The sequence below is a fragment of the Thalia democratica genome, chromosome 1 (assembly GCF_965202585.1).
Source record: "Thalia democratica chromosome 1, ktThaDemo2.hap1.1, whole genome shotgun sequence".
In the NCBI taxonomy this organism is placed as follows: domain Eukaryota; kingdom Metazoa; phylum Chordata; class Thaliacea; order Salpida; family Salpidae; genus Thalia; species Thalia democratica.
In genome coordinates, this window is record NC_139165.1 from 93,463,755 (window position 1) to 93,482,691 (window position 18,937).

The 18,937-nt window shown below is 26.1% G+C and overlaps 1 protein-coding gene across 1 annotated transcript in view; it reads right to left on the bottom strand.

Moving 5' to 3' along the window:
* Positions 1-18,937, bottom strand: part of LOC145847798 (misshapen-like kinase 1) — a 56,100-nt gene that overhangs the window by 13,820 nt on the left and 23,343 nt on the right. Inside the window, exons 9-15 of the mRNA XM_082953721.1 lie at positions 12,158-12,305; positions 8,931-9,135; positions 8,185-8,290; positions 7,303-7,438; positions 6,686-6,823; positions 5,697-5,748; positions 1,090-1,191 (exon numbers count right to left, since the gene is read on the bottom strand). Of these exons, the coding sequence (XP_082809847.1) occupies positions 1,090-1,191; positions 5,697-5,748; positions 6,686-6,823; positions 7,303-7,438; positions 8,185-8,290; positions 8,931-9,135; positions 12,158-12,305 (887 nt within the window). The remainder of the gene's footprint in view (positions 1-1,089; positions 1,192-5,696; positions 5,749-6,685; positions 6,824-7,302; positions 7,439-8,184; positions 8,291-8,930; positions 9,136-12,157; positions 12,306-18,937) is intronic.

The following is an 18,937-nucleotide window of genomic DNA, read 5'->3' on the forward strand; positions in this document are numbered from 1 at the left end:
TGCCCCGCACGCAAAATTCACTTTCGCTTTGCTATCAATTGAATTGTTCATTACACTTGAAAATATTTATTCTTTTGTGTTTACAAGTGCTATATAACCTCTTCTCTAAAATTTTATAATGTGTTGTGTCATTTAAGTTTTAATATGTAGTAAGGAATTTTAGCTACTCTCATGCTAAAAAAATAATCAAATTTGAACGTTTGATTGATAAAAGATTATATGTTAATGTTAAAACTGGGTGGTCATAAAATGTGAATAAATTGAATTTATGCTTACACTATTTAAATAAACATTTGGTTGAGTTAACCTAATAGTTTTGTTGGTAAATTACTATAAATAAACATTAAACTTTTTATTTAGCTATTTTATAACCCATTGATTAACTGTGTGAATGTTGTACAACAAATGACCTAAATGTTATACAAACAAGGTTTACTTTCATTGTGAACAATTGAAATACTTTGTATTGAGTATTATGGTTGGAATGTCAGCTATTCTTGTGATGACAACAATCGTTAGAGCTACATGTGTGTGAAAGCGAAAGCAAATAAGTGCCGCTTTATAATTAAATTGTTTACATAAACTTTGCCAAGTACTGGCTTTGGAAATTTAGAGCTTTTGGTTTAGAAAAATTCTCTACAAAATATTTTTGTTTTTTTTAAGATAAGTTAAAAACTCCGTACTATAAGACATTTTTAAATTTTTTCACCAAGGTTTATTAGACTAAATAGAATTAATTTTAAGTTTATTGACATAGTTATCAACTTTAATAAACGATTTCATTAAATCAGGAGTTTAAATTGGAAAAGTAAGTATTTTTCTCGTTGACAAAAGGGTCTAAAACTTTAATTGTTTTTTTTTCGGAAATTAAAATAAAAAACTACCCTAAAAAGCAATAAACGTATAAATTGAATGATTTGAAATTTCACATTGAAGTTCATTGAATTTGAACAAAACAGTTTATAGACCCAGTCTCCCATAGTGGCTGTACAGCTAAATAGTTGTGAAAACCCATATTCTCATTTTGACACTATTAAATTACAATACTAATGTGACATTGTACAAATAAATATAAATTAATTTACAAACCTCTGTCCCCCCTAGCGGCTGCACGATATCGGGAAGCGGCTGGCTGTTAATCGAGGTTCTGCTGCCCTGGTTGGAGTTCTGCAAGTGTTTCTGCCATTGTTCCTATAAATTATTAAAATGAAAAGTTAGTTTTACGTATAAATTTGCAAACAATCTTGTTTTCAAATTTTTGTTTTAACTTTATCTATTTATATTCTTAATATTGTTATAAATCTACAAGTGTTTCCATGTAAAAATTATTAAATTGAAGACAAAAAATACACTTTGTTTTAGCAATGTGCAAAATTTTACATTATCTAACTGGCATGCCACTTTTATTACTCGCTATGTTTGCATACGGGTGTTTTTATTAAAAACTTGTAATATATTTAATATTAAAACAAATAATTTCGATTAAGCATTTCACTGCTCAAGTTTAGTTTAGTAAGTTTTTGAAACAAGAAGATTGCTTCATCAAAAACCGTACTAAATGTAGTAACAGTTTAATTTTTCATCTTAATGCGCTCATAAATACTTTATCATAGTACAAAAGAAATCATCTTTAGATATATTATAAAATAACTAATTCAAACTTTTATTTTAACTGTTTTTAGTTTATAATAGTTATATATAGTTAAAAATTATTATTATTATATTGTTTATTGTGCAATGTTGGACTCAGGCGTCAAAACTTGAGCCTTTTAGACAGGAAAAACAAGAAGAAAAATAAAAATTAAATAAACTTATTTTCCACAAAAAATCAAACAAAATTAAAATCATAAAGAACTCATTATAAGTTTAAAATTATTTGCTACATACAAAAGGCGATAAAACTTGGTACATACAAAAAAGAAACAATAAATGCAGTTAGATATAGTTAGTTAAATATAGTTTTATTTGTTAGTAAAAAAGCACATAAGCTTTTATTTTATTGTCAAAAACAACACACATGCTTTACTAGTATTAAAAGAGAAGTAATGAGTTACTAGAAAATAAAATGAAAATAATTGATTCAAAATCTTATAATCAGATTAGTTTTTGTCATTCTGAAGTGTTTAAAGTGCACCAAAAGGCATTGTAAGGAAAAAAACAAAAAGTTTTGTCACACTTATTTTTTGTTTTTTAACTATACTTTTATAGCAAGTCTGCATTTTAAAGGGAATTTTATACAACCATAACAAAACATTCAAAAAATTATAATCGATATAATTCAATTTGATTTCAAGCCTTGAACTTACAAAAGTATACAAATCAAATAAATATAATTAGACGTAAATGAGAAAAAATGGATGACTCATGAAAAAATAAAAAAAATATATAACTGAATTTGCATAAAGCTAAAGGTCGTCTTATTTAACTTGATCAAAATTAATAATTAAATTATTTATACTTAAATAAAACTCTTATCTATTTTAAAACACAATTTTAGGTATATTTTATTGTTAAATGGATTTATATATATTTTTAATACTTTAATAAAACGATGTCTTTAACATTTTCGAAGTTTTCTAAAAAGTTGTATGGGTATATTTAAATTACTTGGAAGATTTATTGAATATTTTAATGCCTGACGTAGGAAATGAATAATTTATTGGAATCACTCCAAAATAAAAGCTCTTGAGAATATTTAAAATCAATTTAATTTCTGTGTTTAATTTTGAAATAATTTCAAAATAATAAAAATACACCATTGACAACTTGATCAGTGTTAACTGTAATAACCATGTCATGTGTAATTTTCTTTGATGATCTTTACTTCTACTGAAGTATTTAGATGAAAGAGAAAAGATAATCAAAAGTATCAAACATGTGATATGGGTCTATTCTTGGATTAGAAAACATGAAACAAAAAATTGAAGCTTGATAAGATTCCAGCAGCAATTTAAGTAAACTCAAACATTTTTAAAATTTTACGAAGTACTGTTTAGATATAAACAGTTTTAATTGTGGAAAATATTCAATTTCTATACCGAAAAAAGACTTGGGGCTTTTTATAATTTGGTACAACTAAAACTACTTTAACCTTTTATAATGATAAAACAATTATAAACTACTCTTTAAATAAAACCATAGATATGCTTATATGAAACTATCAATTTTATTTTTAAATTATATGTGCTTTTAATACCAGCCAAAAAATGGTTACATTTAATTGATTTATCTCGTTAATTCAAGCCAAAAAATTCTAAAGTGGATAGAAATACATCATTAGCAGCCTTTCCCAGAAAATTCCTCACCTAAAACAGCAATCTAGTAATCTTTTTAATATCGATTTAAAAAGAGCTGAAAGCCAGGAATACACATTAAGATGATTATAACAAGTTGCAGACACCTTACATAATAAATCAGCAGTTTTAAGTCAAATGAGTATCAGGGTTTATTGATTACCTACATAGTAGTTCTTTGTTTTGTGTTGTAAATTTAACTTTAAGTTTAGTTTCGAAAGCTTATAAAACTTTTATTAAAGCTTTTAAAGGTCTTGCCAGTACAAAAAGGTTCCTACATTAATTCTTAAATATTAGATACATCAGACTTTTTTTTTGCAAAAGAAACCTATGAAAAGAGTAAAGTAAGTAAAATTGTTAAATATAATGTTTTTATTACTTAACGTAAAAACGACATTGATAAATAATTAGAAATTGAAGAAAAATGCATTTTATGAAGAAAACCAAAGTAATAAATGTCTTAGCACAAAGAGTTTATTGATCTAGGCAGTATCATGAAACTTTTAAAGCTTTTACTATACTCTACCGAAATCAATCCAACAAAAATTATTAACTTATTTAAATATCAATAGTTTTGTGTTATTAAAAAACAACTAAAAATATACAATCTTACAAATGGCTATTAATGACTACTGAGGTATGATTGGAATATTTCAATGTACCAAAGTGAGAGTTATTATAGTCAGCTCTACACATAACCATAATTTAACTAATTTCATAATGCTATAGTGGAATATTTTAATTACTTGGTGGTAAAAAATAATCAACCTTAAATCCAAACGTGTGGAAAACTTGATGAAATATTAATGTTATATATGTAAATCAAAGCTTTTAAAAGATCCAATTACTTAGTTTAATTTATGTTTTCTTAGAACTTTGATTAACAAAAACTGCAAAAAAAAATTAAAATAAAAAATTAAATAAGTTAAGTTTGTTACAATCATTAATTAATTAGCATCTACATACTTTTACTTAAGACAGTCAAGACTAAAAGAACTTATTGATTAATTATTGTATTGTACTACAGTGACTTTATTTCTTGGCGAGACTTTTAATTATTAAACTATAACTATATCTTAAACAAAGTTAGCATAAAACTAACAACTTTTACCATTTAGTTTAAAAAGTTTTACCAATAAACTTATTTAGTACTAGGAGTTTTCTGTTTAAAGATATTGATTAGTTACAACACTATGACATAGCATTTGGCAAGACAAAGTTTTTGAACTTTTAAACACTTAATATATTCATAACTTCAACGAGACTTAGCTGGCAAGTAAGTAAACTTTGTAAACTTATTATTTAATATACCTTTCACGAAACTGTATAAATTTCAAAATATATTTTTAAAAAATTTTGGAACAGATCGAAAGATTATAGTTAGCTTAAATTTTGGCTTTCTAAAACGTTACTTGAATTTTGCCCAATTAGAAAATTTAATAACTTTTTTATTGGTTAACCTTTTTTTTAATCATTTTGAAAACAATATTTTTTATTTATATTACTAGGTAAAACGCATAACTTCTTTATTTACAAGTAACAATATAAATAACTTAACTTGAAAAAACAATTGTGTTTATAATGTACTTATTACTTACAAAAAAGCCTGTAAAAAATCCTTTTTTAAAATTTGACTGGTAAGAATATAAAACAAAAATATTTGTGTAAGTTATTTCTATGCTAAAAACAAGAGAACAATAATTTCATACAACTATAAACATATAACTTCAAAGACAAAAGTAAAGACTGTTTTTTTTTGATAAAAATATTGTTATTAAAATTTAAAGTCTTCTTACAGAAACCACAATGGCTTTGTAAAAAGAATAAAGTTTTAGATTTTATTTAACTGCTAAGGTTGTTTTATTTCATTTTTATTTAAAACAATATAAGTGAGCTTAAAAATGCGATAAACCTAAGATTCAATATAATAAAAAGTTAAAAATATTTTATGGTATCAAACTTTATTTCAACCTAAACTAACGGCTTTAAAATATAATATTTTTTTACTCTAGTTTTTCATAGCAAAAAAAAAAACCAATAAAATTGTTTACTTTTTAAAACTTAAGTTTAGTTAATTTACTATTTATGTAACTTTAACTATTTTATATGCTTTTTCTTCATAATCAATTGTCTGAAATTATATTTATTAAAAAAACTTAAAATACTTAACTGAAAGTGAGTGCGATAAGATTTTTATTATTTAAATAACAATAGAACAACTTTTAAATAATTTTTATAATAAAAAAACCATGTAGAGGAACTGCTTAATGAAAAAAAAAAAAAATCTATTCCGTATACACAAAAGTTTTTAATCTATCCTTTTAAACATAGTTAGTACTTTAATTGTATAAATTAAGTCAATATTTATTGATAAATTTTAATTAAATATCAAACAATACTTACAGCAGGAGCCGTGGATGCACTGCTCAGATTACCAACTGTGCTTCTTTCGCTTCTACAAAATTATTAAAAATATTTTAATATATAACATTCATATAAATAAAAAAAAAACAGTTAAGATATAAAAAAAAGTGCTTGTATATTCAATAGGATGTTTAAAAACATTTTAAGTTAAACTAATAAATTTGGTTAAAAATAGTTGTTTGTAATTGTAAATTAAAAGGTTTAAGCTAAAATAATTGTGCAGAGAACTTAACATTCATGCAAGCAACAAGTTATAAAATCACATAGTAAAACTTTTTATAAAAAAAAACCTTGAGAAGATGTTTAACAAGTTTTAAAAACTCCGTTTTTTCAAGTCAGTGGGCAACTAATAAAATCTTGAAATGTTTATTAACAATGTGTGGTAGTCTTATTAAAATTAGGAAAACAATAATTTGACCATTAAGTAAACTTTATGTAGGGAAACACAGCGAACTTAATTAATCATAATCTTTCAAAATAATTATTAAACACCTCTTAAATTTGCCATACAATTTTAGGTTATAAAGTTTCAAACGACACTGTAACCTTTTAAATTGCTCAGTTCCCAACAAAAAACATATTGATTAACTAAAACTAAAAATTAACATCAAATTAAATATTTGAAACATATTATAGTCATGATTCGTAATAACAGTTATTTAATTCCGAAAACCTTGATTTTGATTTTATCAAATGACACAAAGAGGCTCTAGCCTCAAGAAAACCAGTAATTTATCAATTAGGGCGAAAGCTAAAAACCTTTGAGGCGATTTTAGTTATCAAGGGGTGAAAAAGTAATTAATTAGTAACATTTAGTCATTTTTAATAAAAAGTCCAGATTATTCAAAATTCTGTAAAAGTTTAGAGCTTTACGCAAATGCTCTACACGCAAAAGACGCATTATGTCTGAGGGCCATTACAAACAATTTAGGTAAATTACAATTGCACAGCTCATTGTGACGTCATACCTGGTGACGGTGGAAGTGGAGTGGTTCAGGTGGTTCCTCCTGTTCAGGTCGACGAAGGAGTCGTCGCTGGATTCGCTCTCGCTGCTCGACGGGTAACTGGTGACTGCTGGCTGGCGCTTGTACGATTGCTGGTGGTTTCTATGCATGAAGTAATTGTTTAAATGGTGTTTTGTGGTAAACAAACAGGTCTATTGGTTTTGCTTTGCAAGAAGAAAAGCATTGCTTTTTAGTTTTAGAATTTTAACTTTGGTAAATTATTAAATTCATTAAGTTTTTGTTTAAATGGTGAACATTTTGTGTGCTTGCTACAAGCTGGGCGAGTAGAAGAATACTTTTAGTGGGTTTTTCGGGTTTCGTAGCACTAACTTTGATAAAAGGTTAAGTTGTATTTTGTAAATTTTCAAAAATTTTTTTTCCTTGTGAACGAAATTTGTTTTTATTTGACTTTCCTTTAAAAAAACACATGCTAAATTAAAGTGCAAAAAGTAAAAAAAAATTAAAACTTTTTAGCTTTCAAAATATTTTTTTTATACTGGCGTAAAAAAAAAGTTCAAAATTAGTGCCTGCTAAAAAAAAACTTGTGCTTTATATAATAAATAAACATAAATTTAACTCACTTATTGTTGGTGGCGTGACCCATGTTTTTGAGCTCTTCCGCAAGCACGTCCAAATTTTCCGCGTTGTTCTTGTTGTTCTGATGGTAATTCAGGTGGTTCTGCGAAGCGTGCTGCTGCGCCAGGTGTTGCTGGGCTGCTGAAGGTGGAAAAATAATTAATTTAAATTGTTTAGTTTACTATGGAAAATACTGTGTTAGCTTTTACAGGGTTGCAAAAAGTTTTTGAGAAATTTCTTCCATGTTTTCTGAGTTTCTTCCAGGTTTTCGAAAATGCAAGTTGTTTGGTCTATTTCAAATATAAAATTAAATTAAAGGTAAATAAATGCCTTAAATAACAACATTAAAAAAGTACTGTAAAGCTAGTTTAATTGTGTTTTTAATACAAACTTTTTAATGATAAAAAAATATATATATATGGTTTTTAGTGTTAAATTGAAATTTTATTACTTAATATGTAAAAAAAATTTTTAATTCCAGGTTTTTTTCAGTTTTTTTAAAACTCTAGGTTTTTCCAGTTTTTTTAGCCTAAACTGTCAAAATTCTAATTTTAATGATAACAAAAAATATATATATAATAGGTTTTTAGTGTTAAATTGAAATTTTATTACTTAATATGTAAAAAAAAATTTAAATTCCAGGTTTTTTCCAGATTTTTTAGCCTAAACTGTCAAAGTTCGTTTTTTGGCAACCCTGCTTATAACAAATTTCAACCAGCATCAGTTTGACTTTTTTAAAAAGAAAACGACTATATGCTTGATATAAGTAGAAAGTTAACCCTAAAAATAAGTTTCTACATTATTTAAACAATCCTTGTTATACAAAAAAAACGAAAAAAAAAAACCAAATATAACCAGCTACAAATAAATTGAAATTAAATAAAAACCTTGCTGCTGCTTCAGTTGCTGCTGTCTCTGGTTGTTGATCTGCTGTTGCCTGGCGATTTGTTGCTGCCTCTCGCGCTGCTCCCTCTCCCTCAGCGCTTGCTGTTGCTGTCGTTAACAATAAATATAAAATTGAATAAATAAATGTTGTGCACTATATAGACCAGGATTTCCAAAACTTTTTTTGAAGGCCCCCTAAACAGATATAGAAAAAGTTATGGCCCCCTCTAACAACATTACTCAAAAAACTACCATTAAAAACACCTAACATATATTTTTGCTCTTCATCGGTAACTCCAGAATATCTAGTGTAATTTTCAAATTAAGACCTCATGGTCCCCCCCTCTCCCCCCTTTGCTACTCATGGTCCCCTGAGCATCTGTCATGGCCCACTTTGGGAAACCCTGATTTAGACTATAAAAAATTCGAATTTTCAAGACTCTAATTATAACTCAGTGCTGTTGTGATATCAATGGCTGATTTAGAACTTGTTTAACTTGTAAAATTATTTAATTTTAGGCTGTATTGATACTTTTGTTTTAGTTTCAGAAATGAAAGAAACCAAAGTAATGACAAAAAGAAAAAGAAACAATTAGAAGTTTATTTAAAAAAACTACAAATAAGTAATAAAATCAAGCCGTTTTTGCTATTTTTTTTCTATTACTATAATGCAAAACTAAAAACTTCTAAATGATGTAGAAAAAAAAACAACTAATTAACAAAAAATAAAATAAAAGAACAGACAAACCTGCTGCTGCCTTATCTTTCTCTCGTTGTATTCTTTCTGGTGCTTTCTTATGTTATCCGCCTGCTGCTGCTTGGCAGCGTCCTGCTTCCCTGGCAACGGTTGCTGGGGCCTCCTCTGCTGGTTGCCGGGCGGGTGGTGACGTTGCCTGTTGTTGGGGTCTTTGTGCTGGGGGTGCTGGTGGTTGTGGGGTCTGGAAAAGTGTTCCCTGAATCACGGAGGGTACAAAAGTTTTTGTTTTCAAGTGTTTCAAAATATAAGTTTTTTTAAAAAAAATCTCTATTTTTTTTAAACAGTAAGTATTTTATTTGAATTTAATTTTGTTTTAAAAATATTTTTGTCTGCTTTCAGGATGTTTTTAAGTATTACTAAACATTTAAAATAAATATAAAAAACAAGAAAAATTTTATCTGATTTCTACTGATAATATTTTTTAAATTTAAATTCATGAATAAAAAATATTAAACAATAAATTTCGAACTTAAGGTTTTTCTAAAGTTTAAAAAACCAGTGTAAATTTTAATAGTATTTAGGTTTAACACATAAATAAAAAGTACTTTTATAATAATAGTAAACAAACTTATAAAAGTCAAAATGTTTAAATTCAACGTTAGATGATTCTACCAACCATGCAAGCTAGATTAAACATACAAAATCAACACACAAGCTATTTAAGTAAGCACTAGTTAATACTAACTATATAAAACATTTATATAAAAACTAATCACAAACAACTAAACTAAAAAACCTAGCTATGTTAATTAACTTTTCCCTGTTGAAGGAAACCCGGGTGGATTGCTGAATTTTCGGAGCTGGCACCTCTATCCTGCTGAGTGGTCACAATGAAATAACGATAAGATGTTAGTGTGAAAACGTTAATATAAGCAACAAAAAAAAGTTCATTGTACTGTGGATTGTCATGTGAGTGAAATGCTCACAAGACTTGTTTGTATGTTAAAAAAAATTAAAGCAGTAAAAAGTTGTGCCAAGCATTAAAAGATGAAAAATTAACTTGCAATTAAAAGAAATGCAAAGTGTAAAGCTGTAAAATGTATATTCACACGTGAATCCACGAAATAAATATAAATATTAAAAAATTGTAAAACTTTTTTTTGTAAATTTGGTTTTAAATTTTAAAATGTTTACTTTAAACAGCTCTTTTAATTTAAAAAACAGAAAATCTTAAATCATATCTTTTGAATTAAAAAAATAGCTACAAATTTTATAAGAGGTAATTCAAAGTATGTAGCCGAATACAATTAAAAGTTATTTGATTACATTTTATACGAAGAATTAATTTTAAACGATGAAAAAAAATTATAAAAATACATTATCAACCTGGAAATTTTGAAACACTTATTCTTTTTATCTTTCTTCACATTATTTAAAGCAGGTTGTTTAATGTTTTGGACATAATTTCTGTTAAAGTTCATACAAAATAACATGTTAAACATTTTATTTATAATGAAATAAAACTAGGCTTTTTTCAAGCTTTGTAAACTAAAATTAAATAAGTTAAAAGTATAAAACGACCACAATACCACAAAAAAAACAGTACTTGTCTAAATCTTGTACTTGTACTTCTACGACATAATGAAACAGGATTTTTCTATTATTTGTTTTTTTAATAACTTTTTTTAACTTAGTCATATTACAATCCGAAAACAGTAAAAAAAATAACAATTACAGTCAAAATTAATTGTTTAATAACTACTAAAACTTAAACATAATGATTATATTTGTTGTAGTAAAATATGAAAGTATATATATATATACAAAGATAAAAATGCTAACTTGATAATTTTATGTTTGTCTTCATTTTTTAAATGATCAGATTGTATCTTTTTGTTAGGTATATTTCTGTGAACAACAATACAAAAAGAAAGTCAAATATTACTATTTCTAAATATCAAATAAATTTTAAATGTGAAATATCTTTATTGATCACAACTACTTTGAGATGCATTTTCTAAAAACTACTCAAAAATTAGTTGGTAATAAAAAAATGATTACAAAAAATACTCAAAAATAGAAAAAAGACTTTTGATTTGCTCCTTTTTTTTTAAGTTATATTTATAATAAATTTAACTAAATACACAAGTTTTACTAAAAGGAAACAGTACCTTAACGCTAAACTTACTGTTACATTAGACATAGTATATTATTAATATATTTTTAACTATATTAAAACAAATTTTCTAACTTGATAGTTTTATGTTTTTCTTCGTTTTTCAAATGATTTACTGGTATCTTTTTATTAGGTATGTTTCTGTGAACAAGCATACAAAAGAAAGTTTGAGAAAATTATATATGATTATTTAAAAAATTGAATACATTTTAAATGTAAAATATACTTTATAGATCACAACTACTTGAAATGCATTTTCTAAAAACTAGCGAAAAATTGTTTGGTAACTAAAAAAGGATAAAATACTAAAACAATTAAAAATAGGAAAAGGACTTATGATTTATTCTTGTGTTTCTTTTTTTTTTGGCAAGTAATATTTATAAATTAAATGAATACACAAGTTTTTCTAAAAAAAACATTAACTCTAAACATACTGTTACGTTACACAATTAAATATTAGTACTATTTAAGAAACTATAGAACTATAAAACGCAAAAAATTGAAAGTTATGAAAAAAACTAGTTACTTTATATCGGACTTATTCGGTTTCTTCTGTTGCTTTCTGAGAGTTTCTTGGAGCCTCGGGTTTTCTCTATATTGGACGTTTGAGTACAAAAACATTTGGTTAGTTCACAACAAACAAAAACTAGTAAAAGTTGGGTTGCCAACATGTTAGTGAAAAATTAAAACTTTAAATTATTACAAAAAAATTAAATGAAAATTAAATTAAATTCGAAATGCAACAACATACATGATTTAAATGAAAAAATTATTGTTGATATTGTGGATGGTGATTTGAAATAATTTATTAAAAATTTAATCTTTAAATACTTTTGACTCATTCTTAAATATAAAACATATAAATTGATGGAAAACATTAAAAAACTTTTTTTACAAACAACTATACCAAACTATAAAACTAAAAATTCTACGTCTACATTAAAATGACTAAACTAAATTACATTCACTTTAAAATTAACTTAAATTGATTTACACATCAAGCAATGCATCATCACAAAGCTAACGTACAACTAAAATTACATAAGCATCGCAATTGTAAATAAATAATAAAAATTATTAATTTTTAAATTCCCACACCAACCTGTTTCCCTCCTGTATCTTCTGGAAGTCCCTCCTCAGCGTGGAGTTTCCCGGGGCCTGCTGTATCGACGACGGGCCTTCCCCCTCCACCGTGGGGTTGTCGTCCTTCTCGTCCTCGCTGCCGCTGTACTGGTACTCGTTCTCCCCACCTGGTGGAGAAAAACTAATTATTTTTTTAATTTTTTTTACAATAAAATACGTGACCTTTTTGTATACAATGTACAACTAAAGCTTATACAATTTTACCTGAAACACTTTTTTTTATTTAAAATGCAACAACAAAAATTTTCATCAACTTGGAAATTTTCAAATAACTATCATTTTTGCCTTTCTCCTAGTGTAAAGAAATAGTTAAAATTGTTGTAAAAACAACGAAACACGTTGTTTTTAGAACTTTTTTTGGAATTTAACGTATGTATAGTATTGACTTCTAGCTTTGCAAATATTCAACAAATTTAAATTTTAGCGTTTGTTTGGGAGAAATGAGGGTATCTAAAATTTTCAAATGTTAAGCTTTTTACAATAAATATTTTGTTATGTAACAGCATATGACTAAGAAGATATGTAAAAATAGTCATGATTGCTTCAACAAATAAATTGTTTGATTTCTTACTTGTGATTTCTCAAAAAGATTTCTAACACTTTTCTAGTATTTTCTTTAAAGTAGTGTACTTTATTTTTTATCAGGTGGTAGTGGTGCTGGTTAATAGGTAATGTTTTGTGCACACTAAATGTTTAAAAATACACAAAAGAGTTTGATAAAATACCTGTAATTAAAACTATTCAACTATATTGATTAACCATTTCAAATTTCAATTATGTCATTTAGGATGTAGTATAGTGGGATGTAGTAACCGCAGAATTCAGTTTACACAACACAGTTATGCCCAGCTAGCTTTCAATTGCACTTATGTGGGATTAAAACTGTAAAATTTAAACTGCCGCCTTTATTTCAATGTGAATATTTCGGCATGAGTTTAGTCGCCTGTAATATTGTTTTGTTTCAAGAACATAAACTTTTAATTTCATTTTATGGCGCTTTTGACTATAATTCAATAGTGATAGGAAAATAATTATAGAAAAAATTTTTAAAAAAATACTAACACATTTTTATTATAAGTCACAAAAGAGTACGTAGTGCAGTCAACACTTTTTGCAGTCAACACTTAGAATACAACAAAATAGTAAAATGTTATGAAAAAAAAACAGATTAGTTTAACTTAACCAAAAACCACAACTGCACAAGAACATAAACTTGGGTTTTATATTTATAAATAAATATATATATATATCTATTTACCATTTGATTTCATTAGTTTTAATTTTATTGTTTTATTAATGTTGGTAAAAAACTAAAAAAAATATAAAAAAATTGTTACTCATTTCAGTTTAAAAAAAATTAAAATTTTAAAAAGATGACATTTTTTAATGTATTGTAAAAGTAACAACGTTAGATTGAAAAGTGAGGTCAATCTAATATAATACATAACAGAAATTACTTTTTGATAGCTGTATTATAATACCATACGTTTAAAACTACTTGTCTGATTTAATTTAAAAATTATCAGCACCTACAATTTAAACTCACAAGAAATTCAAAAACCAAAAACAATAAAACTTTTAGGCTAATGCTAAATGACACTACCTTGTCAAATCTACATACAAGTTCAGACTGTGCAATTATTAAGTCGTTTAATCCAATGTATGATCTTTTGTTGTGAAGCAAAAATTTCAAAACACGGTTGAGCATTATGTGAATGCAGGTAAAAATATAATTGTAATATCGTTTTTTTCTTTCAAACTTTAGTTGTACGGAAATGGTAATTAATATTTTAGTTATGTCAAAAAATCTAAATACATCTGTTTTAGATTTTGATAGCTTTGAACTAAAATGAGGATTCTCAAAAAACTTATGTATACATTTAAAATCAGTGTAATCAAATGTAAGCATGTTTTATTTTTGTACACTAAACAAAATTAAAAATTAAAATCATGCTTAAAAAATACAGTTTAATTTAAAATTGAATCTATAAAACCACGAATACTACGAAAACTTCATTTGTTTTCATTAAAAAAAAACTTAAATTAATTGAAGAACATTCTTCTTGGAAATTGTGTTCAACTTTATCAAAAATCAAAATAAACTCGAATGTTAGTTAACAATTTATTTTAACTTTTATAGTTTTAAAACTTCAAATAACTACATAACTACTCAAAATAATTGAATTAGTAAAAAGTTTTTTTTTTTCTGATTTGAACTTGGAACCAAGCCTTTAAGTTTTATATAAACTTTTCATTAGCAGAGTTTATTTAGTGTAATTGTGTTTAAAGCAAATTTTTCTAAAAGTTTTTTTTTTAAATGTGTTGTGATTTCTTAAACATATTTAATTTAAACTATTGTAATGATATTAGCATCTCATTTTAATATTTTAAAGCTCGTGAATAAATATGGAATTTTTTGTAATAATAAAAACAATTTTCATTATTCTCAAAACAAGCTTTTGCAAAACAATTTTTATAACTCTTAAAACAATTTTCTAAAACAATAAACAATATTGTTTACTTAAAGGAGTTACATTTGTTTTAGTGCTTATAAAACGGTATTTGACTTGCAATTACAGTGCAGTAGCAGTTTCGGCAAGTGTGCTTTAAGTTAAAATGCATTTTAAACACGTTAGATTTAAGAACTAATATTTTCTTGTGTGTTTAACTTTAGTTCTCGTATAGAGTGATGTAATTGTATCTTTGTGTTGTTTAGTTTATGTAAATAAATATAAGTGTTGTTTTGATTGTTGTATTAATATACTATAATATTCCCTATTACTCTCCCTTAAACATCCTTGTAACGAGATATTGGAGACCATGTGTGGCCTGTATTTTAGGAATCTTCTGATATTTAGGAATTAGGTGCCTTATCAATTAAAAAACGCAGCGAAAAAAAAAACTTTAGTTTATTACTAAACAACTTTTTAACGAGTTTAAAATTTTGACAGTATAATTTGCGATAATACTTTACTTTGCGACATTTAACTATGATAATAGTAAGAAAAATTGTGTGAATAACTTTCTACTTTGAAACAGCAAGTCTACAATTATAATACAAGTGTGTGGTAGTGGTTTATTTAGTTTTGTTAAAAGTGAAGCTTGATGTCAAGGATTTTTTGCTGGAAGTACTATATAATTTTTGCGGTGATTTCTATGTATAGTTTTATATATGCTTTTTTAGTGCTTAGGTGCTTATTTTATTTGCTAATGAGCATAATATTTCTTCTTCTTAGTGCACAATATATGTTGCAACTAACATAAGTCGCATGGGTGCGCAGTATTTCGATCCTAAAAAGCTTAATCTTTTTAGCTAAGGGTATAATATAAGTTGCAACTAACATAAGTCGCATAGGGGCGCAGTATTTCGATTATAAAAAGCACAGTCTTTTTACTCTAGTGCACAATGTTCTTTGAAGATGTTGCAATTTGCATAAGTCGTCAGGGGACGCAGTATTTTAGTGCAAAATTGCATTTTATAAGTTGCCAAGAGAGCGCAGTTATTATATTTTTCTAAGCATAGAAATGTAAAGTAAGAACCGCATTAAAATTTAGAATTACAACAGCAGAATTGTTCTTATTAATAACGTCTGAGTTTTAGCTGATAAAACTAATTTTCCTATGTGTTTACTACTACTAGTTTATTGTTTTGATCTGCTGATTGATTGTATTAAAGTATAGATTGTATTTGTTTTAAATTAGAATGTTTCTGAAGTTTAAAAATATGTTTGAATGAGTTTTCATCTTTCTTAGTCGTAAAATGGCAAGTTTCTTGCCACATTTTATTACTCGTTTCAAGTTCAAGTATAAAGTTGTGTTAAAATTTTCCCTTTGAAAGAAATCAAAAATAAACTCCCCTTGAATTTAGCAGTCGTCGCTTGTTAAATAAATTGTTGCGTTTGTATCTTTATAACGTTGTTTGAAGCAAATTGTCGTTTGATAACCACAGTTTTAAGCACACCTGACACCTTGCTACTGCATGAAACTTTAAAAGTTTTGTTGTTTATAAGTACGACAATAAACAAAAGATTGAATGAAGATTTTGTGTTTATTCTATGACGTCACGATCAAAATTCCTGCTGTCATTGTTTCCGAAGCCAATCGATGTGATGTTTTTCTGATTCAGAAACCAGCTAGAAGACAGAAAGTCAAATGTTTCCTAAAAGAAACAAGACGTTGTCAATGATCCAATTGATGGTTCATAAGCCTCTATTAACAACCTGAGGATAACAGCCCGACGACGAGCCCGAGGACAACAGGCACAAGGACAAGAACCCCAAGGATAAGAAGCTGGAGGACAACTAAATGACTATCATTGTTACTTACTTTGTCTTTATGTTGTGTTTTATCTAAGTTTTTGTAGATTATGTAATTTTTGAGATAATAAGAAATACAGTTTCTTTTTCTTACTTTTTTTAAACCGGACTTTTGATACTGTCTAAAAAGTTTAAAGTTAAGTAGAATTTTAAGGATTTTAATTATTTTTTAATTAATTAATTTTACCAGGCTTTAAACGTTAAAATTGAAAATTTAAAAAGAAACAATGTAATGATATTAGCATCTCATTTTAATATTTTAAAGCTCGTGAATAAATATGGAATTTTTTGTAATAATAAAAACAATTTTCATTATTCTCAAAACAAGCTTTTGCAAAACAATTTTTATAACTCTTAAAACAATTTTCTAAAACAATAAACAATATTGTTTACTTAAAGGAGTTACATTTGTTTTAGTGCTTATAAAACGGTATTTGACTTGCAATTACAGTGCAGTAGCAGTTTCGGCAAGTGTGCTTTAAGTTAAAATGCATTTTAAACACGTTAGATTTAAGAACTAATATTTTCTTGTGTGTTTAACTTTAGTTCTCGTATAGAGTGATGTAATTGTATCTTTGTGTTGTTTAGTTTATGTAAATAAATATAAGTGTTGTTTTGATTGTTGTATTAATATACTATAATATTCCCTATTACTCTCCCTTAAACATCCTTGTAACGAGATACTATATAACTAAAGACATTTAATTAAAAAAGGCTAATAAGTATGTATATGTGTTATTCTTCTATGATCTAAGTGATCATAACGTTGATAGCTTTACTTTTATAAAATTTCAAAACCAAAAAAAAAAACTGTTTTCTTAACCAATAACAACAAAAAATTATACAATAATAGTCAAATTTTAATAAAATTATATTTTTGGACAGCACAGACCACAACGAAAGACTTTTTTTCAAAACTTTAAAACTCTTAACTTTAACATCAACAATAACTTTTGCATAATCCATTGATAAGGTAACAAGTAAATTATAATCTCGAAAATTTTCTTAAAATTCCTGCATAATCCTCATAAATAAAAAACATAATAAATTTTGAAACCTGAGAGCGTAAATAAACACTTCCATTCAGTACATTCTCAAAGCCCATTTAAATTTTCATACTAATAAAACATTCATTGCGCCTCAGAGGTTTATGGGAAAGATGAGGGCAGATAAGAATCGCTAAGAAAACACAAAATAATAAAATAACTGATAGTTTTCATCCCAACACAAATATGCAACAAGCAAATTATTCTGACCTATTGACCTCACAAGCTTAGTGCATAGTGAACGCTGAGTAGCAAAACTTAAACACTATAAAATTAAAATCATTCCACTTTAAGTACTTTTCAAAATAGCTTGAAATTTTTGTAGTTATTTGTAATTAGCTGAAAATAATTTCCAACCGTAAATATGACCTGTTGACCTCATACGTATGGTGAATGCTATATAATGGCAAAACTTTAACAGTTTTTTTTTCCTAAGTGTGGTCATTCTTTTTAATTTGAATTGTTATGTTTACTTTAATGCTAATTACTGTAATAGATAGCAAACAAACTATTTTAGTGTTTTTCTCAAAAATTTAGAATATGAAAATAATAAATAGCATCAACTAGAAACTAAAAAATGAACTCTCTTTTGAAAATAGTTCAAACTTTGTTTTTAAGTTAATTAAATAATTTAGTTTAAAAAATGTAATCTTGATTAACTTAATCTTAGCAGTTTTTAAATTTATTTATATTTTATTTAATATTCAAACTTAATTGACATGTCCTATCGACTTCAGGTAACTTCAAAATAAAAAATAAAACAAAACTGTTTATCAGCACATTAAGTATTATCATTAAGATCTAAGTTTATAAAACTGACTATAAAAAAACTTAATCGAATTTTAGGTAAATCTTAATTTTTATGATTGTTTTTAAATTTATAGATTAAATACTTTAGTCCCCAAAAGGTGTGCTTTTCGTTCAAAATAAAAGAATCACAAAAACTTAAGCCCTTTGACACACATTTTATTTCTAAACACCTATATGACATAATATACTCAATTATTTTAACATGTTTACTTAAGTTCATTCAAGTGAACAACAACTTAAATGACCTTTGAGTTACTGTCTAAGTGACTTGTTCCCTAGTAACCAATTATCAGAAAAAAATAACATCTCGTTAGCAATATGCTCGGCTTAAACAGGTAACTTGTTTGTGTTTTTATTTATAAATATATATGTGTTTAATTATGGGAATTTCAAAAAATTATCGACATTTAAGTGTTGGATAATTGCAATAATCTTCAGTTATAAGCTAGCAATCATTAGGTTTGATAGAAAAAAAAAATTATTTTAGTTATTCACAAAATTAAAATTTTAGCCAAAACTTTTATTGATTTGGTAAAATTTGGCAAAAATACATTAGTTTTGCTTTTA